A 27,768-nucleotide genomic window follows, 5' to 3' on the forward strand; every position below is an offset into this window, starting at 1 on the left:
CAATGCTCCCGCCGTCTTTCAAGAACTGGTCAACGACATCTTCCGTGATCTCCTGTACTCCTGTGTGGTGGTATACCTGGATGATATCTTGGTGTTCTCTCCGGATCTCCCCACACACCGGAGGGATGTTCGTCAGGTCCTGCATAGGCTCAGGCAGAACCACCTCTATGCCACGTACGAGAAGTGCCTCTTCGACCAAACCTCCCTTCCATTCTTGGGCTATGTTATCTCCCAGACAGGCTTGCGAATGGATCCCGAGAAGCTCTCTGCTGTCCTGAGGTGGCCCCATCCGGAGGGGTTGAAGGCGATACAGCGATTCCTGGGCTTCGCCAATTACTATCGTCTCTTCATCCCACACTTCTCGTCCCGGACTACTCCCATATTTGCGCTCACCCGTAAGGGGGCTAATCCCAAGGTATGGTCGCCCGAAGCTGAGGAGGCCTTTCATTCCTTAAAGAAAGCCTTCGCCTCTGCCCCAGTCCTGCACCGTCCGGACTGTAATAAACAATTCTACCTGGGGGTTGATGCCTCCTCCTCCGGAGCTGGAGCGTTACTCACCCAAAATCTTCTACCGGGAGAATGGTAACCTGCGGCTTTTTCTCCAAAATCTTCTCCTCATCTGAGCGCAACTACTCCATAGGAGACCAAGAATTGCTAGCTGTCAATTTGGCACTGGAGGAGTGGCGCTACCTGCTTGAAGGGGCTCTATACCCGGTGATCATCTACATGGATCACAAAAATCTGGCATATCTCCAAAATGCCCAGAGACTTAATCCGTGTCAGGCCCGGTGGTCCTTGTTTTTTGCCCGCTTCGACTTCATCTTACATTTCCGCCCAGCGGACAAGAATGTCAAAGCTGATGCCTTGTCCCGATCCTTCCTGTCCTCCGATCAAGAGGAGGAGCCTATGCACATCATCGACCCCTCCAAGGTGATGAATGTGGCCCCATTGGATCTGACTCGTCTTCCACCCGGTAAGATGTTTGTAGCTGTACCAGATCATGAGAAGGTTCTTCGCTGGGGTCATTCTTCTAAACTAGCCGGCCATGCTGGCCAAAAGAAGACCTTCCTGCTCATTACCCGGCATTACTGGTGGCCTACCCTGCGTAAGGATGTTGTAGACTTCGTTACGGCCTGTTCATCTTGTGCCCGCAACAAAGTTCCCAGACATCTACCAGCCGGTCATCTTCTGCCCCTTCCCGTACCCGCTGCTCCATGGCAGCACATTGCTCTGGACTTTATCACCGACCTTCCTGTTTCTGCCGGGTGTACAATCATTTGGGTGGTCGCTGACCGCTTTTCTAAAATGGCCCACTTCATTCGCCTGCCTGGTCTCCCATCTGCACCCGAGCTGGCTAAGGACTTTATTCACCACATTTTCCGTCTCCATGGCATACCCCTCCACATCATGTCAGATCGAGGGGTTCAGTTGACCTCACACTTCTGGAGAGCCACATGTAAGCTGCTGGACGTCACCCTGGATTTCTCCTCCGCTTACCACCCACAGTCCAATGGTCAAGTGGAGCGGATCAATCAGATCCTTACCAGCTACCTCCGGCACTTCGTTAATGCCCACCATTCCGATTGGGTGGACCTCCTACCTTGGGCCGAGTTCTCTTATAATAACCATGAGAGCGAATCCTCTTCCAAGTCCCCGTTCTTTATAGTTTGTGGCCAACATCCCCGGATTCCGGTTCCCGTCTCCACTTCTGTGGACAACCCTGCTGCAGAGTCTCTTGTCAGTGAATTTTCTACCATTTGGGAGAGTACTAGGTCCGCTCTTCTTCTGTCTTCCGAGCGGATGAAGAGATATGCTGATAGGAGATGTCTGGATCCACCTCTATTTTGTCCAGGAGACAAGGTCTGGCTCTCCTCCAAACATGTGCGGCTCAAAGTACCCTCCTACAAGTTAGGCCCTCGATTCATCGGTCCTTTCGAAGTCCTCAGGCAAATTAATCCAGTAGCCTACAAATTAAAACTCCCGGCCACCCGACGCATTCCCAACTCCTTCCATGTATCTCTCCTCAAACCTGTTATCCTTAACACTTTTTCCAACAATCCAGGTACTCCTCCTACTCCGGTTTCTGCTGAGGACGTCTTTGAGGTAGAGAGTATTCTGGCCACCAAAAGGGTAAGGGGGAGAACGTATTTTCTGGTGTATTGGAAGGGGTTTGGTCCTGAGGAGAGAACGTGTGAACCCAGGGAGAACATCAACGCCCCGCTTCTTCTTGAGAAATTTCTCTCTGGCCTAAAAAAGGGGGGCCTAAGAGGGGGGTACTGTAGCATCGGCGTCTCTGCCCACTGCTAGGCAGAGACGCCATCCCTCTCACCTTCCCGCTCCTGGCACAGCGTCCTCCTGCGCTCCCCTCCTTGCTGCTGCCGGCGCGCGCTCCTTCCAGGGCTCTGTGCTTAGGCCGTGCGCGTGCTCGCTCCCCCTCTCTTAAAGGGAGCACGCGCACCATCCTAAGGAGTCCCCGGCCAATGGCCGGAGGACCTCCCATATATAAAGCACCTCCTCCAAAATGGAGGTGCCCGAGCAAAGTTGTTGCAAAGCATACTCACCTCTGCTTCAGCCCTCAGGTCCCGTTGCCAGCATGACTACCAGTCCTGTCTGCCAGCTTGTCTTCTCACCAGCCCGACAGTCTGTCTCCAATCATCCGCCAGTCTGTCTATGGGCGAGTCCACCCGCATACCAGGAAGCACCTGCCAGTTACCTGCCTGCTACCTGCCATACCTGTTAGCCCGCTCACCTGGGAGCGCACGTCTGCTACTCGCCTGCTGGCCTACCTGGAGGCTGTGCAGTCACATGCCGTGACCTCCTGCCTGCTAGCCAAGAGACTTCTACGTGTTCTGCCGTCACATGCTGTGACCACCTGCCTGCTGGCCAAGAGACTTCTACCTGTTCTGCCGTCACATGCTGTGAACACCTGCCTGCTAACCAAGAGACTTCTACCTGTTCTGCCGTCACATTCCTTGACCATCTGCCTGCTAGCCAAGAGACTTCTTCCGTCACATACCGTGACCACCCGTCAGCTAACCCAGAGACTGCTGCCTGCCTGTTGTGTCCACCCGCTATACCGGTCAGTCCCAGCAATCTGACCCGTGGGAGCCACCTGCTCTTTTACAAGGTCGTCCCCAGAGTAGCACCTGCCCCTCTGGCTCCCTCCTTGTTTCAAGGCACAGAGGTTCCACCACGCGGACCCGTTACAAAGTATATATATACACTGGGTACGGAGAGTATTCAGACCCTTTTAAATTTTTCTCTCTTTGTTTCATTGCAGCAATTTGGTAAATTCTAAAAAGTGCATTTTTTCCTCTTTTTTTTTGCAAATTATTTTTTTTGCAATTTTTTTTTTTGCTAATTTTTTAAAAAAAAACCTGAAATATCACATGGACATAAGTATTCAGACCCTTTGCTCAGACACTCATATTTAAGTCACATGTTGTCCATTTCCTTGTGATCCTCCTTGAGATGGTTCTACTCATTCATTGGAGTACAGCTGAGTTTAATTAAACTGATAGGACTTGATTTGGAAAGGCACACACCTGTCTATATAAGACCTCACAGCTCACAGTGCATGTAAGACCAAATGAGAATCATGAGCTCAAAGGAACTGCCCAAGGAGCTCAGAGACAGAATTGTGGCAAGGTACAGATCTGGACAAGGTTACAAAAGAATTTCAGCATTACCCAAGGCTCCTAAGAGCACAATGGCCTCCATAATCCTTAAATGGAAGAAGTTTGGGACCAACAGAAGTCTTCCTAGACCTGGCCGTCCAGTCAATCTGAGCAATCGTGGGAGAAGAGCCTTGGTGAGAGAGGTAAAGAAGAACCTCAAGATCACTGTGGCTGAGCTACAGAGATGCAGTAGGGAGATAGGAGAAAGTACCACAAAGTCAACTATCACTGCAGCCCTCCACCAGTCTGGCCTTTATGGCAGAGTAGTCTGACGGAAGCCTCTCCTCAGTGCAAGACATATGAAAGCCTGCATAGAGTTTGCTAAAAAACACATGAAGGACTCCCAGACTATTAGAAACAAGATTCTCTGGTCTGAAGAGAAAAAGATAGAACTTTTTGGTGATAATTCTAAGTGGTATGTGTGGAGAAAACCAGGCACTGCTCATCAACTGCTCAATACAATCACAACAGTGAAACATGTTGGTGGCAGCATCATGCTAAGGGGATGCTTTTCAGCTGCATGGACAGGATGACTGGTTGCAATTGAAGGAAACATGAATGCGGCCAAGTACAGAGATATGCTGGATGAAAACCTCTTCCAGAGTGCTCTGGACCTCAGACTTGGCCAAAGGTTCACCTTCCAACAAGACAATGACCCTAAGCACACAGCTAAAATAACAAAGGAGTAGCTTCAGAACAACTCTGTTACCATTCTTGACTGGCCCAGCCAGAACCCTGACCTAAACCCAATTGAGCATCTCTGGAGAGACCTGAAAATGGCTGTCCACCAACGTTCACCATCCAACTGGACGGAACTTGAGAGGATCTGCAAGGAAGAATGGCAAAGGATCCCCAAATCCAAGCGAGAAAAACTTGTATCATTCCCAAGAAGACTCATGGCTGTACTAGCTCAAAAGGGTGCTTCTACTCAATACTGAGGAAAGGGTCTGAACACTTATGACCATGTGATATTTCAGTTTTTCTTTTTTAATAAATTTGCAAAAATTTCTACATGTCTGTTTTTTTTCAGTCAAGATGGGGTGCAGAGTGTAATTTAATGAGAAAAAAATGAACTTTTTAGAATTTACTAAATGGCTGCAACAAAACAAAGAGTGAAAAATTTAAAGGAGTCTGAATACTTTCCATACCCACTGTATATCAGACAGTGCTCCAGGTTGTATACGTACGTAGTACAGGTATCTCTGTCAGGGCTGATTCTCCTCTCCCAACGTCATTTATTGCAGCGCAGGAATAAAGGTCCTCGTCTTTGGTCACATTCCTCACTGTGATCCTCCGTCCTGTCTCTGGTAATTTGGTTTTGTCTTTCCCTTTGAACCATTCATACTTATTCACAGGAGGCTTGGAGAATCTGTTACATTCTAAAGTCACATCACTTCCTTCCATTAATTCACCCATGCTGATGACAGTGATAGTCACATTTTTGGGGGCATCTGTGAAAAGAAAATATTTGATTGTTTAACAGAATTAAAAGAAGAGTTTTAGAGCCTCTATATGATCAGCATACTGTATGTGATGAACACCTAAATGATGTGTTATTTAGTGGTGGCCGTTGGTGGAACTTGTTTCTTATTTTAAATATCAAAAACTGCAAACTGCAGTGTCTCCCAAGGATGGCATGCTGGATGATAGCATTCTTCTACCATCCAGCCTGCCATCTCAATGCCGTCCCAGCGTGGGTGAATTCTCCTGCTCAAGCGGTGACGTCATTTGCCGACACCGCATGCACAGGAGAATTCTCCCACCCTGTCAGTGATGTGCATGAGGTGAGCTGAGTTCATTGGACATGAACTCGGCTCATCTGGATGCCGTCACAGCCAGACACTGAGGGGCTTCACTGAGGAGCTTCTCAGTGTCTGGGTCATGGCAAGCTGGATGGCAGCGTTCTGCTGCGATCCAGCCTTTCATGTCAATGTAGCAGAGCTGAAGTCATCCTGGGAACCATGGAAAGGTAAGGATGAGGTTGGTTTATTATTTTACTTTTATTGCAGGAGATTGTTGACTTCAGCTGGAATGGGCGTGACGTTAAGTAGAGTTTAATTTAGAACATTAGAGTATTGTGTCTTTATTTCAATTAAAGGACTTTATTCTGCGTGTTTGTGTTTTTTCTTAACTTTCACTATGGGGTTAGTAATGCGGGTGTCTTATAGACACCTCTCCATTACTAACCTGTGCTTGATGTCAGCTGGCATTATAATCTGACATCAACACCCACCCTATTACCCCACTGCCACCGCTACAGGGCAGTGGGAAGTGCGAGGCTAAGTGCCAGAATTGGCGCATTCTATGGATGCGCCATTTCTGGGGCGGCTGATGGCTGGTGTTTCTAGCCTGGGAGGGGGCCAATATTCATGGCACCCTTCCTGGGCTGTTAATATCAGCCCCCATCTGTCTGCCTAGCCTTTGCTAGCTATTAAAATAGGGGGGACCCCACGTCATTTTTTGGGGGGTCCCCCATTTTAAAAGCTAGTAAAGGCTAGGTATTCAGCTGGGGGCTGATATTAGTAGCATGGGAAGCTCCGTGGGTATTACCCCCTTCCCAGGCTTTAAACATCTGCCCCAGTCATCAGCTTAACCTCCGCTAGAGACTAAAATTACGGGGAACTCCACGGCAATTTTTTTTTTAAATAAATCCTTTATTTTAACACTAAATGACAAGTACAGTAACCAACACTGTCACTGTACTTATTATATATGTGACTGACATGTTTCTATCTATGTAATCTATGTGTGATGCTCTATTCCTTCTTTTCTAAATTGTCGGGTACCGATGTATGCCGCTGATGAATTGCCGGCCGACTTTTTTAAAGAGACAAAAACACTATTATTTTTTTTTAATAAATCCTTTATTTTAACACTAAATAACAAGTACAGTAACCAACACTGTCACTGTACTCATTATATATGTGACTGACATGTTTCTATCTATGTAATCTATGTGTGATGCTCTATTCTTTCTGTTCTAAATTGTCAGGTACCGGTGTATGCCACTGATGAATTGCCGGCTTTTCATGTTTCACTGTGAGCACTGTTCCAATCGATTTGGGCAATCACTGTAATGCCACAACCACCATGGCTGTGACATTACAGTGAGTGGCAGACAATCACTGCATGATTGGTGCTATAAATAGTGCCAAACATGCAGGACAGGGACCCGAGCTCCCGCCCGAGCATCGCGCAAGTTCTCGGCGAGCATCTTGAGTACTGAGATGCTCGGGCGAGTACCGAGCAGTGGCGAGAATGCTCGCTCATCACTACTAGAGATCCATATTGTGCAGTAAGTCAGCAAGGGTGTAGGATCTGACGGAAACTGTGTTAAAAGTTGAAGATTTAATCGAAAGGAATTTTCCATTTTAACCCCTTAAGGACCCTGGGATTTTCCGCTTTTGCATTTTCGTTTTTTGCTCCCCTCGTTCTCAGATCCATAGCGTTTTTACTTTTTGGTCAATATGGCCTTGTAAGGGCTTATTTTTTGCGGGATGAGTTGTACTTTTAAAGGACATTACTGGTTTTACCATGTCATGTACGGAAAAATGGGAAAAAAAATCCAAGTGCGGTGAAATTGCAAAAAAAGTGCAATACCTCAGATTTTTTATTTTTTTTTTACCACGGTCACTGAATGCTAAAACTAACCTGCCATTCTTATTCTCCAGGTCATTACAAGTTCGTGGACATCATACATGTATAGGTTCTTTTTTATTTAAGTGGTGAAAAAAAAATCCAAAGTTTTCTAAATAAAAAAAAAAAATGGAGCCATTTTCCAAGACCCATAGCATCTCCATTTTTTGGGATTTGGGGCCGGGTGAGGGATTATTTTTTGCGCTGAGCTGAAGTTTTTATTGATATCATTTTGGGGTAGATACAATGTTTTGATTGCCCATTATTGCATTTTATTGCAATGTTGCAGCCACCAAAACCAGTCATTTTTTTCTCGTTACGCCGTTTACCGATCGGATTAATTCTTTTTTTTATATTGATAGATTGGGCGATTCTGAATGCGGCGATACCCAATATGTGTATATGTTTTTTTTTTATTATTATTTTATTTTGAATGTGGCCAAAGGGGGGTGATTTAAACTTTTATATTTTTTTAATTTTTTTAATATTTTTAAAAACATTGTTTTTACACTTTTTGCTTGTTTCTATAGTCTCCATAGGAGACTAGAAGCAGCAACTGTCTGATCGTCTATGCTACATAGAGGTGATGAGCAGATCACCTCTATGTAGCAGAAATGCTCCTGTGCTATGAGCGCCGACCACTAGGTGGCGCTCATAGTGATCAGTACATGACAACCACTGCGGTCTGCTGCAGACCCAAGGTTGTCATGCCCACCCATCAGTGACCCTCGATTACGTGACGGGGTCACCGATGGGCGTGGTAAGTGACACGCTTCCGGCGCGGCATTTAACATGTTAAAAGCCTCGGGTGGATCGCAATTCCATCCGGGGCTGTTGCGGGCACATGTCAGCTGTATAAATCAGCTGACATGTGCCCGGTTCAGTGTGGGCTCAGCGCAGGAGCCTGCGCTGAACAGCGGGTGACAGCTTGGTGCATACTATTACGCCCCGGGCTGTAAAGGGGTTAATAATATTGCTTAATAGAGAAAGCGAACACAATATTAATTGAATCATATGATAAGTCTCTAGTCCAGAGATACACACGTAAATTGGTTAATATTAGTGTCACAAATAATCAATTAGATATTAATCATGATTTATGATGATGATAGATGGAGAGTGGAGTGATCCTTTAGTATGATGTCCTCCAGAAGGACAAAGACTGACCTGGCACAGAGGCAGAGAGCTATGGCAATGTTTTATGACCTTGGGATAGACTCATGATTATGGATAGGATTTTTGTGAAATTGTGGTTTACAGATATTTCAGTGAGATTTGTGACTGGTGATAAATCTAAGGAAGGAGAAGAGCAAGATGACCACTAAAATTGCCACGTTCAGTTTGTAAGTGAATGTAAGATATAATGCTAATTGTACACAGTTACCTATAATACGTACAGTTGATGTTCAGCGTTCCTGATCCCACAGTTGTTTGTCCATTAGGATATGTAGCCGTGCACCAGATAGTAGTTCCATCATCCACATATGAAGGAATATAAGTAAGCCATGATTCTTCTCTCCAGGATCCTCCAAAAATCACCTTTGACTGATTATGAACTTGACCCGGTTTGTTCCATTGTAGAGAAGGAGGACTGGAGCGGCACGCGTGCTCTACACCACATTGTATAGTGGTGGCTTTTCCTTCAGTCATGATACCTGGTCCAGAAAGCTGAACTTCATCCTTATCTGTGGAATTTTAATATAAGAATCAGATGCCATTATTCATTCCTGTTCATCCCTAGCCCACCAGTACCAGTACTATTGATTCTGGGGCCACAATACAGTTTACATATTACTGCTGGATTCATTTGGATGTAATTTTTCTATTTAATCATATTGGAATAAAGTTTTTTTTTTATCTGGACATTCGGCTGGAGGAGTTTTCTATTGGAGCAACAGTACCATTACATGCAAATAACCTGATTCTCTATTAGGACCGGCTTTAATGGGGCTGAGCACCTTTGGGGACTTTTTTTTACTTAATTGCATGTATTTTGGGCTAAAAATCATTTTTTGCCTTTGGGTTTCATTAAAAATTGTTCACCATTTGGTTTTTATTGGCTCTTTGTTTCACAGCACTTTCAACTTTGATGTGGTCTGTGGCCATGAATTAGTTGAACGGAGCTCAGAAAAAGACAATCAAAAAAGAGCATCAGATTTTCCTATTATACTGTCAGATCAAGCTCACTGATAGATTTTCAGGCTATAGGGTTGGCCACTTTCTTCTGTTAGTGCAGCATCACTCAGACTGACCAGCACTTCAGTCCATACAATGGCTGCTGGTGGAGGTACCAGTTACAAGACCTGTCCATACATTGGCTGCTGGTGAAGGAACCAGTGACCAGACCTGTCCATACATTGGCTGCTGGTGGAGGAACCAATGACCAGACCTGTCCACACATTGGCTGCTGGTGGAGGAACATGTGACCAGATCGGTCCATACATTGGCTGCTGATGGAGGAACCAGTGACCATACCTGTCCAAACATTGGCTTCTGGTGGAGGAACATATGACCAGTTCTGCCCATACAATGGCTGCTGGTGGAGGTACCAGTTACAAGACCTGTCCATACATTGGCTGCTGGTGAAGGAACCAGTGACCAGACCTGTCCATACATTGGCTGCTGTTGGAGGAACCAATGACCAGACCTGTCCACACATTGGCTGCTGGTGGAGGAGCATGTGACCAGATCGGTCCATACATTGGCTGCTGATGGAGGAACCAGTGACCATACCTGTCCAAACATTGGCTTCTGGTGGAGGAACATATGACCAGTTCTACCCATACATTGGCTGTTTGTGGTGGAACTAATGACCAGACTTGTCCATACAATGGCTGCTGGTGGAGGAACCAGTGACCAGACCTTTCCTTACATTGGCTGCTGGGGGAGGAACATGTGACCAGATTTGTCCATTCATTGGCTTGTGATTGAGGAACCAGTGACCAAACCTGTCCATACATTGGCTGCTTGTGGAGGAACATGTGACCAGACTTGTCCATTCATTGGCTTGTGATTGAGGAGCCAGTGACCAAACCTGTCCATACATTGGCTGCTGGTGGAGGAACATGTGACCAGACTTGTCCATTTATTGGCTTGTGATTGAGGAACCAGCGACCAGACATGTCCATACAATGGTTGCTGGTGGAGGAACATGTGACCAAACCAATTCATCAGCTTCCTCAAATTGTAAAACACCTGATATTCGAAGGTTGATGGATGGGTTATGGGCTCCTCCACCAGCAGTCATTGTATGGACAGAAGTTCTGTCTTTGTATAATTTCCACAGCGCTGTACAGACGTCATATATTATCTATTATCTATCTATTATCTATCTATTATCTATTATCTATCTATGTATTATCTATCTATTATCTATCTATTATCTATTATCTATCATCTATTTATCATCTATCTATTATCTATTATTTATCTATTATCTATCTATCTATCTATTATCTACCTATCATCTATCTATTATCTATCTATTATCTATCTATCTATTATCGATCTATTATCTATTAGCTATCTATTATCTATCTATTAAGTATTATCTATCTATTATCTATCTATTATTTATCTATTATCTATCTATCATCTATCTATTAACTTTCTATTATCTATCTTATCTATCTTTTATCTATCTGTATAGCTATCTATCTATTATCTATATATTATGTTTCTATTATGTATTATCTATCTATTATCTATCTATCACCTATCTATTATCTATCTATCATCTATCTATCATCTATTATCTATCTATCATCTATCTATTATCTATTATTTATCTATTTTCTAGAATCTATTATCTATTATCTATCTATTATCTATCTATCTATTATCTATCATCTTTCTATTATCTATTATCTATCTATTATCTATCATCTATCTATTAACTATCTATTATCTATCTTATCTATCTTTTATCTATTATCTATCTATCTATCTATTATCTATATAATATCTTTCTATTATGTATTATCTATCTATTATCTATCTATTATCTAGCTATTATCTATTATCAAGCTACTATCTTTCTATTATGTATTATCTATCTATTATCTATCTATTATTTATCTATTATCTATCTATTGTATATCTATTATCTATTATCTATCTATCATCTATTATCTATTGATTATTTATCTATTATCTATCTATTAAGTATCTATTATCTATTTATATATCTATATATTTTCTAATATCTGTTTATTATCTATTAATTATCTGTTATCTATCTATTTATTATCTATTAATTATCTATTATCTATCTCTAATCTATCAATTATCTATCTATCATCTATTATCTATCAACTATCTATCATCTATTATCTATCTATTATCTATCTATTATCTTTTATCTATCATCTATCTATTATCTATCTATCATCTACCTATTATCTAATATCTATTATCTATCTATTATTGATCATCTATCTATTATCTATCTATCATCTACCCATTATCTACCTATTATCCATCAATTATATATCCATTATCTATCTATCTATCTATTATCTATCTATATATATAAATCTATTATCTATGTATATATATATATATTTTTTTTCTAATATCTATGTACTATCTATCAATTATCTATTATCGATTTATTATCTATTTATTATCTATCTATTATCTATCTATATCTATCTATTATCTATCATCTTTCTATATCTATCAATTATCTATCTATCATCTATTATCTATCTATTATATGTCTATTATGTATCATCTATCTATTATCTACCTATTATCTATCTATTATCTATCAATTATCTATCTATTTCTGTCTATTTTCTATCTTTTGTCTATCTATTATCTGTCTAGCTATAATATATTATCTATCTATCTATTCTCTATCTATTATCTATCTATGCTCTATCTATTATCTATCTATCTATTAGCTAGCTATCTATTATATATCTATTATATATCATATATCTATTATCTATTATCAATCTGTTATCTATTTATTAACTATCATTTCTCTATTATCTATCTATTATCTATCATCTATCTATTATCTATTATTAAGGTACGTCACAATTAGAGACGCTATAGCGATCCCGACAACGATACGACCTGGCAGGGATCGTTGCTGCATCACTGTGTGGTCGCTGGTGAGATGTCAAACAGTCAGATCTTCCCAACGACGCAGCAACGATAGGGCGACCCGTAGCGACCTGTATAATGATGCACGCCTATGTCTCTCAGGTCGTTGGTAAGGTGTCAAACACACCGATGCATGCTACCCAGCGGGACCTCAGCAATCAAAAAATGGTCCAGGCCATTTCGACATGACCAGCGATCTCACAGCAGGGGCCTGGTCGCTGCTACGGGTCAAACATAGCGAGATCGCTGCTGAGGTCACTGTTGCGTCACAAAACTTGTGACTCAGCAGCGATCTCGCTAGCGATCTCTCTTAGTGTGATGGGGGCTTTAGTGATGAGCGAGAACTAAAATGGTCGGGTGCTCGATGCTCGGGTTGAGCACATTGGAATACTCGGGTGCTCGACCCGAGTAACGAGCCCAATGTAAGTCTATGGGAAACTCAAGCATTTTTCAGGCGGCTCCCCTCGGCGGTTGGCAAAGGGCATAAAAATTGCCCAAATCGATGGAAACAGTGCTCAAATGACATGGGAACAGCATGGGGAAGATCCCTGGAAGCATTTCTGACTCCCAGGTCATTTCTGTCAACAACGTTGTCAGAGGTATAGCGCCACTTTTACGGACTCACAATAAAATATACCAAAACGAAACCAAAATGGATTTTCCTGGGAAATATGTTAAGGAACATCCTTTCCATGACATGTACAATGTATATAAAGCAAAATAAATCACCGCAAATAAAAATGCTCCTCCACATCTTGGACTATGTTCACATGTAGCGTTTTTGATGCGCTTTTTCACTGTTACATTGCTTTCAACCATGACAAATGCATTCAACAGGAAATGTCATTTTAATATTTTACAACCTTATCTGGCCATGTGGTGTGTGAGATATCATCAGACACATCGTGTTTCATTTATGCGGGGGGGACTCTGAAAGTCACAAAGCCTATTTTTAGAGGTCAATCAGGCGGCCTTTTCTATTCTTAAAGGACCAGCAGTTGGCCCTCACTATTCTTAGAGAGCCATCAGCCGGCTATGTTTTATTGTTCTCATTACTAAAGAGTGGGTCTCCTATACTGTTATTGCATATGCAGTGAGTGCCAGGGCTGTCCAAAATTTGGACGCACCCCAATACCACTTTGAAAATTTGAATGCACCCCAATATCCCTTTGAAGAGACTTAGAGGAGGGCCTCCTGAAACCAATGTTACCATTATTAGGAAGCAGGTCTCCCATTGTATTTGCCTATGCAGTGAATGCAAGGGTTGCCAAAAATTTGTAGGCACTTCAATGCCCCTTGGAAGAGACATGGAGGTCAGAGGGCCTCCTCAAAACATTGTTCCATTATTAGGAAGTGGGTATCCCATACTGCTGGCTTATGCAGTGAATGCAAGGGTTGCCAAAAATTTGGAGGCACTTCAATGCCCCTTGGAAGAGACATGGAGGTCAGAGATCCTCCTCAAAACAATGTTCCCATTATTAGGAAGTGGGTCTCTCATAGTGCTGGCCTATGCAGTGATTGCAAGAGTTGCCAAAAATTTGGAGGCACTTCAATGCCCCTTGGAAGAGACATGGAGGTCAGAGGGCCTCCTCAAAACAATGTTCCCATTATTAGGAAGTGGGTCTCTCATAGTGCTGGCCTATGCAGTGAATGCAAGGGTTGCCTAAAATTTGGAGGCACTTCAATGCCCCTTGGAAGAGACATGGAGATCAGAGGGCCTCCTCAAAACAATGTTCCCATTATTAGGAAGTGGGTCTCCCATACTGCTGGCCTATGCAGTGAATGCAAGGGCTGCCAAAAATTTGGATGCACATCAAAGCCCCTTGGAAGAGACATGGAGGTCAGAGTGCCTCCTAAAAACAATGTTCCCATTATTAGGAAGTGGGTATCCCATAGTGTCGGCCTATGCAGTGATTGCAAGAGTTGCCAAAAATTTGGAGGCACTTCAATGCCCCTTGGAAGAGACGTGGAGGAGGGCCTCATAAAAAGAGCGGGACTTATATACTTGTAATGCCCATGCACTAAGTGTATGGACTGACAAACATTTATCCCTGGGGGGTTTACATGAACATACTGTATACATTTCTTTTTTATGGGCATCATAAACACCCTTTAAAAAAATTATGTGGGTGTTGCATCATGGACCACGGTCACCCTGGTGATTTGGTGGTGGAGGATGAGGAGAAGGAGGAGGACAAGAGCAAATAGCCAAAATCAGGAAGCATATACCCATCTCTTGGTGTGAAAAAATGCATGGGCATACACCTCCCAAGAAAAGACACTGGATTTGACTTTATGTTACGCTGCTATCATTCGGTGGTTTTGAGAAGTCTGGCCCAATCAAGCCCTTGTTCATTTTTATAAGAGTCAGCCTGTCAGCAATTTCAGTTGACAGGAGGATATGCTTATCAGTTATAATTCCACCAGCGGCACTAAAAACCCGCTCTGATAAAACGTTGGTGGCAGGGCAGGCCAGGACATCCAAGGCATAGAGTGCCAGTTCATTCCACATATCCAGCTTGGATACCCAATAATTATAAGGCCCAGAGGAATCACGGAGGACGTTGGTACGGTCGGCAAGGTACTCCCTCAGCATCTTCCCAAACTTTGCACTCCTTGTGAGAGTACCCCAAAACTCAGGGTCTGTTCAATAGGAGGGGCTGAGAAATCTCTCCCAGAACTTTGACAGTGTTCATCTGCCTCTGCTGGATTGAAGATGTGTCTTTCGCGCCTGTACTCCTTGGTTGTCCAACGAAGTGTGCCCTCTGCCGCCAGCGTTTTCAGATGGTAATTTTTTTAATAGTTCCGCAACAAGGGCCTTTTGGTACAGCCCAATTTTTGTAGACCTGTCCACCTCAGGGATAAGAGATATAAAGTTCTCCTTGTAGCGTGGGTCTAGACGTGTCACCAACAAGTAATGACTGTCACCCAAAATTCTGAGAATGCGAGGGTCATGGAAAAGGTAGCATAACATAAACTCAGCCATGCGTGCCAGACTACTAACAGGCAAGACTTACATGTCCTCACCAAGAGGATGACTGACCATGCTCTCCTCCTCCTCCTCTCTGTCCTCTGGCTATCCATGCTGAATAGACGGTATGACAGCTGTGCACGTAGTACCGTCTATAGCGCAAGAAACTAGCTCCGGTCCTTCTTCCTCCTCCACCTCTTCCTCATTGTCACCCAATCCACGTTGGGATGAGATGAGGCTGGGCTGTGTGTAATCACCCTGTATGGTTCCTTGCTCCATCTCATCGTACTCCGCCTGCAATGCATCCTCTTTGACTGTGAGCAGAGAGCGTTTCAGAAGAAAGAGTAGTGGGATGATGATGCTAATTATGGTGTCATCGCCGCTCACCATCTTGGTGGAGTCCTCAAAGTTTTGGAGGATTTTACATATGTCTGACATCCATGTCCACTCCTGAGGTCGTATGTGTGGAGTCTGAACTGAATACCAATGGCCTTGTTGATGCTGGAACTCAACAACTGCCCTCTTCTGCTCATAATTCCTCCCCAACATCAGCAGTGTAGAGTTCCAACGTATGGGGACATCACACACTTGTCTGTGAGCCGGAAGCTGCAAACACTGCTGAAACACGGAAATAGCGGCGGAAGCTGTAGCTGACTTTCTAAAATGGGCACACAGGCAGCATACTTTAACAAGCAGATCCAGCAGCTCCAGGTAGGATTTGAGAAACCGCTGAACTGTGAGGTTAAGCACATGGGCCAGGCATGGTTCGTGTGTGAGCTCGCCTCGCCTCAGAGCAGCCACCAGGTTCCGGTCATTGTCACAACCGACCATGCCTGGCTGTAGGTTCAGCGGTGTGAGCCACAGATATGCCTGCTCTTTCAGAGCTGTCCACAACTCTTCAGCATTGTGCAGTTTCTCACCTAAGCATATTAGATTCAGCACAGCCTGTTGCCGCTTGGCCGAGGCAGTGCTGCAATGCTTCCAGCTTGTGACTGATGTGGTCATTTCGGAGATGGACGCTGAAGAGGAGGAGGTTGAAAAGGATGAGGGTCAGGAGCTGTAAACCGTGGGGGCAACCCTGATTGACCTAGGGCCCGCAATTCTTGACGTCGGGAGGACGTGTTCCGTCCCAAGATCTGACTAGGTCCCGTCTTCCACTATGTTAACCAAGTGTGCCGTCAGGGAGATGTAAAGTCCCTGCCCACAAGCATTTGTCCATGTGTCCGTTGTCAGGTGGACTCTCCAGTAACTCCATTGTTGAGGGCATGGCAGATGTTTTGGGCACGTGCTTGTGTAGTGCGGGGATGGCACACAGGGCAAAATAGTGTCGGCTGGCGACCGAGTACCGAGGGATGGCCACCGCCATAAGGTTGCGGAAGGATTCCATCTCCACCAGCCTAAAAGGCATAATTTCCAGCGCAAGCAGTCGTGAAATGTTCGAATTTTGGACTGTGACCTGTGGGGCGTTGGATGCGAATTTGCGCTTTCGTTGAAAGGTCTGGGACAGGGACAATTGAATGCTGCGGTGGGACGTGGACATGGCCGTTGATGCTGTTTCTTGAGAAACTGCCATAACAAGTGAAGACTGAGAGGAGGGGGCATTTTTGCATGTAGAATGGACAGGGGATTGCCTTGAAGGCACAACAAGACCCGAATCTATAAATGGAAAAGTGAATAGCTCTTCAGATTGTCCAAGTGTGGGATCAGTTGTCTCCGGGCACTCGGATGGTGGGAGGAAGGAGGATCAGGGTGAGGAATATGCGGTCCAAACTCACGGCTACTGAGACTTGACCGTGTGGAAGACAGGGTGTTGGTGGCTAAGTGACTGGAAGCATTATCCGCTATCCAGCCAACAACCTTTTGACACTGCTTTGGGTTGAATAGTGGTGTGCTGCAGTCCCCTAGGAATTGGGACAGGAAGGTTGGCGAGAAAATGTGGGTGTTTGATTTGGCACTATTTCAGCTCGTCCTCGGCCTTGTCCTTGACCTCTGCATGCACCATCACCATCACGTCCAGTTCCCCATCCCTTGCCACGTGCCTTGCCCATTTAAAATAGAGGACAGTATCTTCCACGCTCACTAAAAATGACTGAGTTTGGAGTGAACTTATATGTGATTCGTGTGATGTAGAAAATAGAGTTTTAAATACCTGCCCAGTAGGTAGCTAGTTTGAACAGCAAACTGGTGTGAATTGCTTCACTGACACACTGAAAGAAATTTTTAATGGAGGCCAGAAATGGCAGTATTTTAAGACAAAGTATATGTGATCCGTGTGTCGGAGAAAACAGAGTTTTAAATACTTTGCTGACACAGTGAAAAAAAATTGGAATGGAGGCCCAAAATGGCAGTATTTTCTGAAAACGTATATGTGATCCATGGATGGAGAAAACACAGTTTTAAAAAGCTGGATTTCTAGCGCTGTAATATGTAAAGGACCTGGCTGTATTCTGCAGTGCCAACAAGCAAATGGCACAGAAAAACGGTGTTCTCTGGATTGCTTTTTAAGCAAATAATGAGGATTAAGATCCAAAAAAAATATTCCTGGCCCCTGAGACCTGGGCCTTTGTATAGAAATATCTAACAGCAGCAGAAGGCAGAATTGGAATGGAGCCTCTTGTGCTATGTGCACTGCAGTCTGCTATATACACTGCCTGCCTATGTACACTGCCTGCCTGAAATTTCTGCAGATGGATTAGTCCTCAAAAGGACTGTTTGGTAAGATGGATATGTGTAATGTACGGTTTTTCTCCCTTCACTACCTAATACACAAGCAAATCTCTCACTGACAATGCAGCACCTCTCCCTATTCTGCCTGATTCCGGAGTGACTGTGACGAGCATGGTGGGGCCAGGTCTGATATAGACCTGTTGACGCAGTGCGGCCAGCCAATCACTGTAATGCCACAACCAACATGGCTGCGGCATTACAATGAGTGGCAGGCAATCCCTGCATGTTGATTGGCGCTCTAAAGAGTTCCAAACATGTAGGAAGGGGACCCGAGCATTCGCTCGGTCGAGTATCGAATACTTTCGAGTATGCTCACTCATCACTATCTATTATCTATCTATTATTTATCTATTATATACAGTATCTATCATCTATTTATTATCTATTATCTATCTATGTATCTATCTATCATGTATGTGGTCTTTTTTTTACAGCCTACCTAATTGAAACAGACCAGTGCAATGTGATATTTACTGCTATCCAGTATCCATCTCACCACATACATGAATACACACACTAGTAGAAAATGTCAGAAGAATACATATTATCAATGACTATAATGATCAACAAATGATAAGGTTTACACAGGTTCTTGGTATTAGCCATTTTATATATTTACCTGTGACAGAGAGAAGAACATATCTAGAATGTATATCAGCTGCATTTATTTTTCTATCTTCTGCGATCCCTGGATAATAATATTCACCACCATCTTCTCTTTTCACAGGATCTATCCGCAGGGAGCAGCTGTTATTTCCAGGTACCAGTGAGGTCCGATCTTTATAATTTAGCCTTATATAAGTTGAATCCTTGGTGTTTAGGATCTGTGGATAATCTCTTCTAGTATATAAGTACCATACAGGGCTGGACACTCCTGAGCTCTCGGCAGGATGATAAGTACAAGGAATCTCCACACAGGAGCCAATCAGAGCAGTAATACTAGAAGGGAACGTCCACCGCTGACATACAGAACCCAGATAGAAGCCTGGAAACAATGAGCAGAACATGAGGCCGGAGTCACAGAATCTCATTATATCGGATTATTCTGTAATTATGAGAATATTTGCCTTGATAGATGAGGAGAAGATAAATCTGCTTCATAGCGTCCATTCTGGCTTATGCTTATCGGCTACTAAAATAGAAAAACCAATGATGGGTACATAGAAGATGTAAATAAATGCAAAAATGTGTTAATGATGAATTTTAATGCATTTACCCTCAAATGCATTAAAGGGAGTTGGTCATGTCCAGCAATGCTACATACATGGATATATGGGGTTAATCTACTGATAAATAGCAATTAAATCCTGCCTTATTTGAGCTGCTGCTACATTAAGAAAATTAACTCATATCCTCCATGTAGTCAACAATCAATGAAGGCTGTCTATCAAACTGTTGGGAAGTGATTTTAGCCACTATTCACTCAATAGTGAGCAGTGACTGTAACTGCTCCTTACTCGCCCCAATGACTGAAAGCAAGCAGCAAGCAGGAGGTTAAAAGTTCATTTTCTCCTTGTAGCCATTGATTCAGTTAGGGTCAGAGTCTATTAATTGATGCTAATGTACATGTATTATTTCCTGAAACATCAAGAAGTTAGAGTCTCAAAAAAGCCCTATTAACCCATGGGAAAATTGCAAAATTGATACATTTTTTTTATTTATAATACAAGTTAAGTCTAATTTAAAATTAACTGTAAAAAATGACAAAAGTATTTAAAAAATATATTCAACGAAGAAAACTGGTTTAACTTAGAGTCAGAGTCTGTTAATTTTGGCTAATGTAGACGTATTGTTTCCTGAAACATCAGGAAGTTAGAGTAAAAAAAAACAACTCAGTGGCCAATGGGAAAATGTAAGTTTTTTTATGTTATTTTTAATGCAGATTTCATAAAAATAATGTACATCTAATTTTAAATTATATGTAAAAAATCCCAAAAGTGTTAAAAAAAAACATTTCACAAAAATAACCTGGTTTAAACAATAGGACAGTCACTGCACATTTTAAAAATATATAAAGCCAACAATCTATTAAAAGTAACTCAGTTCCTCAAGGAAGGTAGACATAAAAATAATTTGTGGTAGTTACTGCCCCTTTTCCTTTTAAATTTGAAGCTGAAGTGGTGGACCAAGATCTTCACTACCAGACTGAAACCCTCCCTACCAAATTGATTGACCCAGTACAGGTAGGGTTGACCCTGATTAACCCAGAACAGGTAGGGTTCCTCCTGGTATGAAAGGAGAAAATTTACACCTTAAAATTCTTTAAATTAATAACTAGTGATGAGCGAGTATGTTCTGTTAACCCTTTCGCCCAGTATGCTCGGACGAGCACCGAGTATTTACAGCGTGCTCGGTGATATGTTTGAATCACTCCCGTGTGCATGATTTGCGATGGTTTGACAGCTTTAATACATGTGCGGAATGTGTAAGAAGCAGACATTCATCACATGTATTAAAGCTGTCGAACCGTTGCAAATCATGCACACGGGAGTGATTCAAACATATCACCGAGCAGCTATAAATACTCGGTACTTGCCTGAGTATACTCGGCCACAGGGTTAACAAAACATACTCGCTCATCACTATTGATAACCTATGCTTACAAGAAAAGAACCCTCTCTTACTCGATGTAGAGAAGGTGTTTGAATAGATCAGATGGATATTCATGCATGATACTTTTGTCAAATTTGTATTTGGATTCCCATCCCTATTTATCTCAGCCGCCTCTTCCCTTTACACCCAGAGCTCAATGGTATTTTGTCCTCTTCCATTAATATACCTATCTGTAAAAAACAGAGCTCACCCTTGTCTCCATCCTTTTATAATAATTAAAAAAATATTTAATGAAAAAAAATAGGGAAACAGAAAATAATTCAAGGTCTTACAGTTGTTGGTCTTACATCATGGAAGAATTTGATGATGACCTCCCTCTTACCTATTATCATTTTTCCTTATCAAAATGATTCCACTTGTCCTACAGAGTTTTAATATACTTAATCAGGTCTCTAAAATTAATTACTGAAAATTCAAAGTCTTAAACATTATCTCAAAAAATAAGAAAATTTGTGCACTCATAGAAATCTTTCTTTTACATGACCTTAGAACCTCACTAAGTCAACATCAAACCTTTCCTAGACTGATGCATCAACCTCTTTGTCTTACACAGTTTACTCTGCACCAAAAGGATCAATAAAAAACATTTTTTTCACCATTTTGCATTTTAGAAAACTTAACAGAAATAAAATTTAATTAAAGTGTGCATCTCTATATATACAGTATATCAGTGAATTATACCTGTGAATACTAATGGTATTATTCAGGAAGTGAAATTGGTGGCAATGAAGCCGGTGGTGACTGATAGAGTCTCTACTTCTCAAATATGCATTCCCATATTTAAAAACTGGCAAAGTCAACTGGAAAAAAAAGCCTGAAAATAATTTAGTGTATAGAAGCTACAGGAAAATGGACAGAAAGTCAGTATATTACAGTATTTTGTGCAAGAAAGACAACATAGGACTTTTACTATAATTTTAAATTTATGTTCCAAAAAATATAATTTGCTTCAGAAGTTACTCGTGTAAAGAAAATCCAATTTAAAATAATATTTTAGAAAAGTTTACAGAAAGGACCTAAGCCTATTTTTAACACAGTCATGCTCTCATCAAACAGATATGTCAATAAATTACATTTTGCAAACCAAATGATATGGTAGTTTAGTCAATAACTTGATGTCCTCTGATGTACGGTGATAAAGAAAATAATCAATATAGCAATTATAATCCATAATGTGTCAATATGTTATATTACTTGTTATATGCCGGCTGTATACCAACTGTATAAAATCAAGTTTAGTTTCAGATAAAAGAAACCAAGCCTAAGTCTGCAAAAGTTGTTAGAATGTTCTGTAAGATCCTACTCTATAGATAAGATATAGTCACAAAAACAAGACGCCTCCAACTCTCCTGTGTCAGCATTATCCTTGAAATCTAATAATTGTTCATCTTTTGCTTTTGCATTATTTAATTATTACTGATGTGAAACATTCTTTTCGTCTTTGCAAGTGCAGAATCTACCCGTCCACGAGGTAGAGATTTGATTTAAATATTGCAAATTTCTGCAACAGGACAGATCCTTTTCTCATTTTCATAGAGATTATACGTCTCTTATATTTTATCTTTGGCTACCTCTTTTGTGACCAAATCTTTGCTGATTTTCCATATCGATGGCATCATGCATCTTACATCCTGTATCCTTTGCATGAATAACACGGAACTCAAACAAAAAGCTATTTACAGAATTAATAACCAGACATTATCCTTGTTACAACCTTTGTTGCAACACATCACATATTGATTAATTTCAGAACAACTTCACAAAATAAAAACTCCATATCAAAAAGGAGAAGAATTTTAAATGTTAAAAAACCTGCTTAGTTTCACAAATCTCCGTATGATCTAAGTTTTTATTTAATCAAAATAATCTATAATGTAACCATTTTTATTTTTATGACAACATTTACTTAACAATGCTTTCAAGTTTGTTCCAAATAAGGCTAGTGGGAGAAAGATACAAAATTATGTGATTTTAGTATAACACCTCACATATTGGATAATTTATAATCTGTATATTTTTTTTAAATTACAACATAAAATAAAAAAGAATCAGAATTTCAGACCAAAAAAAACGGAGCTTAATTTTTCAAAATCTACACAACTTTATGGTTTTCCATATGACCTGTGTTTTTTCAGAATTCAAAAATTTATAATACAAACCATGCCTAAGATATAGAATGATTTATGTCTTTGACAACATTAATCCGACTTTTTTTTTTTCAAGTTTGTTTCAAATAAAGTTAGCGGAATTAAAATACCAAATTTTACAAGACGAGAGAAAGTTCCTCTTTCTCTGTTTCTTTAGATACAGTCAGTAGTTCAGTGTCATGTCCTTAGTTCCCCATATACTATATTTTATGTCTGAGAAGACAAATATAATAAAATACTTGTAAGACCATTTTTAATTTCTAAGACACTTAGCCGCCCATCCTCACCTATACACATTATGGCCAATTTCAGCACATTGACATATAAAATGAATATATAACAACGAGCACATAGTGTGTGACATCAGGGAATTACATTGTATAATTTGTCGATAGTTGCAGATATAATAAATATCAATATAATCTCTGCATGTAGATATGTAGTTTATATTCAGTTGATAGATCTATGGTTATAATTAATGAATAATTACTTACGTGCTGTGTCCCTCGAGTACAATGAGACACAACTCAAGTATCTTCATCTGATATTTCAGGAAGTATCTTGGTTGTTTCCTGAAATGCACAACATCCTCTGTTGTAATTTTTTTTTTTTTATTTAAATCAGAAACTGATACGTTTTCATTTACAAGTCACCCACTTAGTGAGATCACCACACCCGGTTGCCTGAAAGCTAATAGATTTTCATTGATCAATCACCCACTTAGGGAGAGAACCGCACCTTGTTGACTGAAAGCAGGTGTATTTTCAGTGATCAGTCACCCACTTTGTGAGGGCACCACACCTTGTTGACTGAAACCTGATGCATTTTCATTGATCAGTCACCCACTTAGGGCAAGCACCGCACCTTGTTGACTGATAGCGTGTGTATTTTCATTGATCAGTCACCCACTTAGTAAGAGCAACACAGTTTGTTGACTGAAAGCTGATACATTTTTATTTATCAGTCACACACTTAGTGAGAGCACCACACCTTGTTTACTGAAAGCTGATGCATTTTCTTTGATCAGTCACCCACTTAGGGTGAGCACCACACCTTGTTGACTGATAGTGTGTGTATTTTCATTGATCAGTCACCCACTTAGTAAGAGCAACACAGTTTGTTGACTGAAAGCTAATACATTTTTATTTATAAGTCACACACTTAGTGAGAGCACCACACCTTGTTGACTGAAAGCTGATGCATTTTCATTGATCAGTAACCCACTTAGTGAGACCACCGCACCTTGTAGACTGAAAGCTGTTATATTCTAATTAATCAGTCACCCACTTAGGGCGAGCATTGCACCCTGTTGACTGATAGCGTTTGCATTTTCATTGATCAGTCACCCACTTAGTAAGAGCACCACAGTTTGTTGACTGAAAGCTGATACATTTTTATTTATCAGTCACCCACTTAGTGAGAGCACCACATTTTGTTGACTGAAAGCTTGCGCATTTTCATTGATCAGTCACCAACTTAGTGAGCGCACAGCACCTTGTTAACTGAAAGCTGATGCATTTTCATTGATCAGTCACCAACTTAGGGAGAGCATCACACTTTGTTTACTGAAAGTTGATGCATTTTCACTGATCAGTCATCCACCTAGTGAGAGCACCATACCTTGTTAACTGAAAGCTGATCCATTTTTATTGATCAGTTACCCACTTAGTGAGAGCACCACACTTTGTTTACTGAAAGCTGATGTGTTTTTATCGATCTGTCACCCACTTAGGGAGAGCACTGTACCTTGTTGACTGAATGCTGGTACATTTTCAATGATCAGTCACCTACTAAGTAAGCGCACCACACCTTGTTGACTGAAAACTGAAGCATTTTTATTGCTCAGTCACCCTCTTAGGGAGAGCACCGCAACTTGTTGCTTCATTTTAAAACTTGATCTCTATTAACAACTTTAGGGTATATCCAGATGACTTTTTTTTCAAGTAGCCAAAGCTGTATGTTTTTCAAGAGGAAGCCAATTCAAGGAAATTATTTTTTTCTGGCAATTCAAAAAAATAAAATAAATAATAAAATAAATTATAAAAAAAATTATCTTTTTTTTGTAGACTACTGATCTCTTTATCAGTGTCTTTGACATGTTTTTTTCATTGTTTTTAAGAAGTATTTTTTACTGGTGTTTTTTTTTTCTTTTTAACACTAGGAACTAGTGTTGAGCGAAAATGCTCGACACTGCTCGGTACTCGCCCGAGCATCACGCTACTCGGGATGTTTGGCGAGCACCGAGCATTTCCGGGTTACTCGGGCGGGAGCTCGGGTCTCCGCCCTGCATGTTTGGCGCTCTTTGCAGAGCCAATGAACTTGCAGGGATTGCTAGCCAGTCACTGTAATGCCGCAGCCATGTTGGTTGTGGGCAAGACAATGATTGGCTGGCCGCACAGCGTCACCTTGAGTATTTAAAACCGGGCGCCGACATCTTGGAAACAGACGCACGGGATCAGACAGTGTAGGGAAAGCGCTGCTGAGCTAAGGAGAGATTTATAGTGCGAAATAGTTAGTGTAGGGTCTCTAAAGGCTGCCAGATCAAACAAACAGTCCTTCTCAGGACTAACATCTATCACAGATATCAGGCAGGCAGGCAGGCTGTATAGGAGATGCAGTGGGGTTATAAGAGCAAACACTGCATTACAGTCCTGTGTGCTGCTCCTGTTGCTGAAATTTCTGAACTTAGCTCCAGGTCTCAGGGGGCCAGGAAAAATCCTTTTTTTTTCATCTAAATCCTCTTTTTTTTTTCTTCCTTCACACTGTAGAAATACCCAGCTTATTAACCTTTTGGTGTCCCCTCCCCCCCCAAAAAAAAACAGTGTGTCTCTGATTTTTCAGACACAAATATATCTGTTGAAAATAGTCTGGTGTAGGCCAGAAAAACAGAAGTGTGGTTTTGCAGTTCCATGGAGCAAACCTCTATATTATCCACTTTTGGGCCATTTGTATATAAAAAAAACATTTTGAGTGTGTCGCTCACTGTTCTGCCCCAAATATATATATTTTAAAAAGTCTGGTATACCCCAGTAAATTATAATTGTGGTTTTGCTGTTCCATGGTAAAAAATCTCTATTATCCTGCTTTTGTCATTTTTTGCCATAAAAAAACATAATAATAGTGTCTCCCTGATTTTTCAGACACAAATATATCTGTTGAAAATATTTTGTTGTAGGCCCGACAAATCCAAGTGTGGTTTCGCATTTCCACGGGTCAAATCTCTGTAGTATCCAGTTATGGGCCTTTTGTATGTAAAAAAAAACAGTTTGAGTGTGTCGCTCACTGTTCAGCTGCAAATATATATATTTCAAAAAGTCTGGTATACACCAGTAAATTATAACTGTGGTTTTGCTGTTCCACGGTAAAAAATCTCTATTATCCTGTTTTTCAAAATTTTTGGCTTTAAAAAACCAGTAGTGTCTCCTGACTGTTCTGACACAAAAATATATCTGTTGAAAATAGTCAGTTGTAGGCCCGACAAATCCCAGTGTGGTTTTGCAGTTCCACGGGTCAGATCACTGTAGTATCCAGTTTTGGGCCTTTTGTATGTAAAAAAAAAACAGTTTGAGTGTGTCGCTCACTGTTGAGCCGCAAATATATATATTTAAAAAAGTCTGGTATACACCAGTAAATTATAACTGTGGTTTTGCTGTTCCAAGGTAAAATATCTCTATTATCCTGCTTTTGACATTTTTTGCCTTAAAAAATAACAGTAGTGTCTCCTGACTGTTCTGACACAAAAATATATCTGTTGAAAATAGTCTGTTGTAGGCCCGGCAAATCCAAGTGTGGTTTTGAAGTTCCACGGGTCAAATCTGTTTAGTATCCATTTTTGCGCCTTTTGTATCTATAAAAAAACAGTTTGAGTGTGTCGCTCACTGTTCAGCCGCAAATATATATATTTAAAATTTTATGGTATACCCCAGTAAACAATAACTGTGGTTTTGCCATTCCACGGTAAAAAATCTCTATTATTCAGGTTTAAGTATTTTTTCCGTAAAGAAAAACAGTAATAGTTTCTCCCTGATTGTTCTGATTGTTTAAAAGAGTCGGGTGTAGGCCAGAGAAATAGAACTGTGGTTTTCCTCTTCCACGGTTGTAATCTACTTTCTATTACCCTTTTTCAATTGATAGTGCGAGTGTAAGCTATTTTACTTCCTTTACAATGGGCAAGGCGCGTGGCAAGGGACGTGGAAGTGGACGTTATGGTGATGGTGCGTGCAGAGGATGGGGCCGTGGCCAAGGTGAAAATGTGCCACAACCAAATACCACATCTTCTCGCTCCCACTTCTTGACCGAATTACTAGGGAATCACAGAACAACACCAGTATTGCGAACTGATCAGTGTGAACAGGTTATTAAATGGATAGCTGATAATGCTTCCAGTTACTTGAGCACCACCACCTCCGGTCTGTCTTCCACATGGTCAACTCTTTGCAGCCATGAGTCTCGACCGCATACTCCTCCTCACCCTGATGCTCCTTCCTCCCACCATGCCGAGTGTCGTCAGACAGCAACTGATCAAACACTTGGACACTCTGAAGAGCTGTTCACTGGTCTATTTCCATATTTGTGCCCCTCGTCTGCTCCGCTTGAAGTGGTGGAAGAGGAGATCCCATGTATCTATGCCCAAATATTTGAATAGCCACGGACAAAGGAAGTCGACGCTGGCAATTTGTCACAAGAGGTGGACGAAGATGAGACACAATTGCCAGGAAGTGAGGAGGAGGATCGTGGTGAGCAAGTAGAAGAGGAGGAGGTGGTGGATGATCTAGTAACTGACCCAACGTGGCAGGAGGACATGTAGAGTGAGGCCAGCAGCACTCAGGGGGAGGGAGGCAGAGTACCCCAACAGGCAGGAAGAAGCATTGTGGTGGCCGCA

The 27,768-nt window shown here is 41.6% G+C and overlaps 1 protein-coding gene across 3 annotated transcripts in view; it reads right to left on the reverse strand.

The window, feature by feature from the left end:
* LOC141172989 (sialic acid-binding Ig-like lectin 13) overlaps positions 1-23,481 on the reverse strand; it is a 56,713-nt gene extending 33,232 nt beyond the window's left edge. For 2 of the 3 annotated variants that reach the window (XM_073657601.1, XM_073657602.1), the window contains exons 1-5: positions 23,381-23,453; positions 19,194-19,258; positions 18,746-19,111; positions 8,711-8,998; positions 4,865-5,128 (exon numbers count right to left, since the gene is read on the reverse strand). In XM_073657601.1, the coding sequence (XP_073513702.1) occupies positions 4,865-5,128; positions 8,711-8,998; positions 18,746-19,111; positions 19,194-19,236 (961 nt within the window). In that variant the 5' untranslated portion in view covers positions 19,237-19,258; positions 23,381-23,453. Of the gene's footprint in view, positions 1-4,864; positions 5,129-8,710; positions 8,999-18,745; positions 19,112-19,193; positions 19,259-23,380 lie in introns of all 3 variants that reach the window. The other variant, XM_073657603.1, reaches the window with a different exon arrangement.
* Between the last annotated feature and the right edge of the window lie 4,287 nt (positions 23,482-27,768).

The sequence above is a fragment of the Phyllobates terribilis genome, unplaced genomic scaffold (assembly GCF_046119375.1).
Source record: "Phyllobates terribilis strain yellow unplaced genomic scaffold, ASM4611937v1 Scaffold_12__6_contigs__length_324123572, whole genome shotgun sequence".
Classification (NCBI taxonomy): domain Eukaryota; kingdom Metazoa; phylum Chordata; class Amphibia; order Anura; family Dendrobatidae; genus Phyllobates; species Phyllobates terribilis.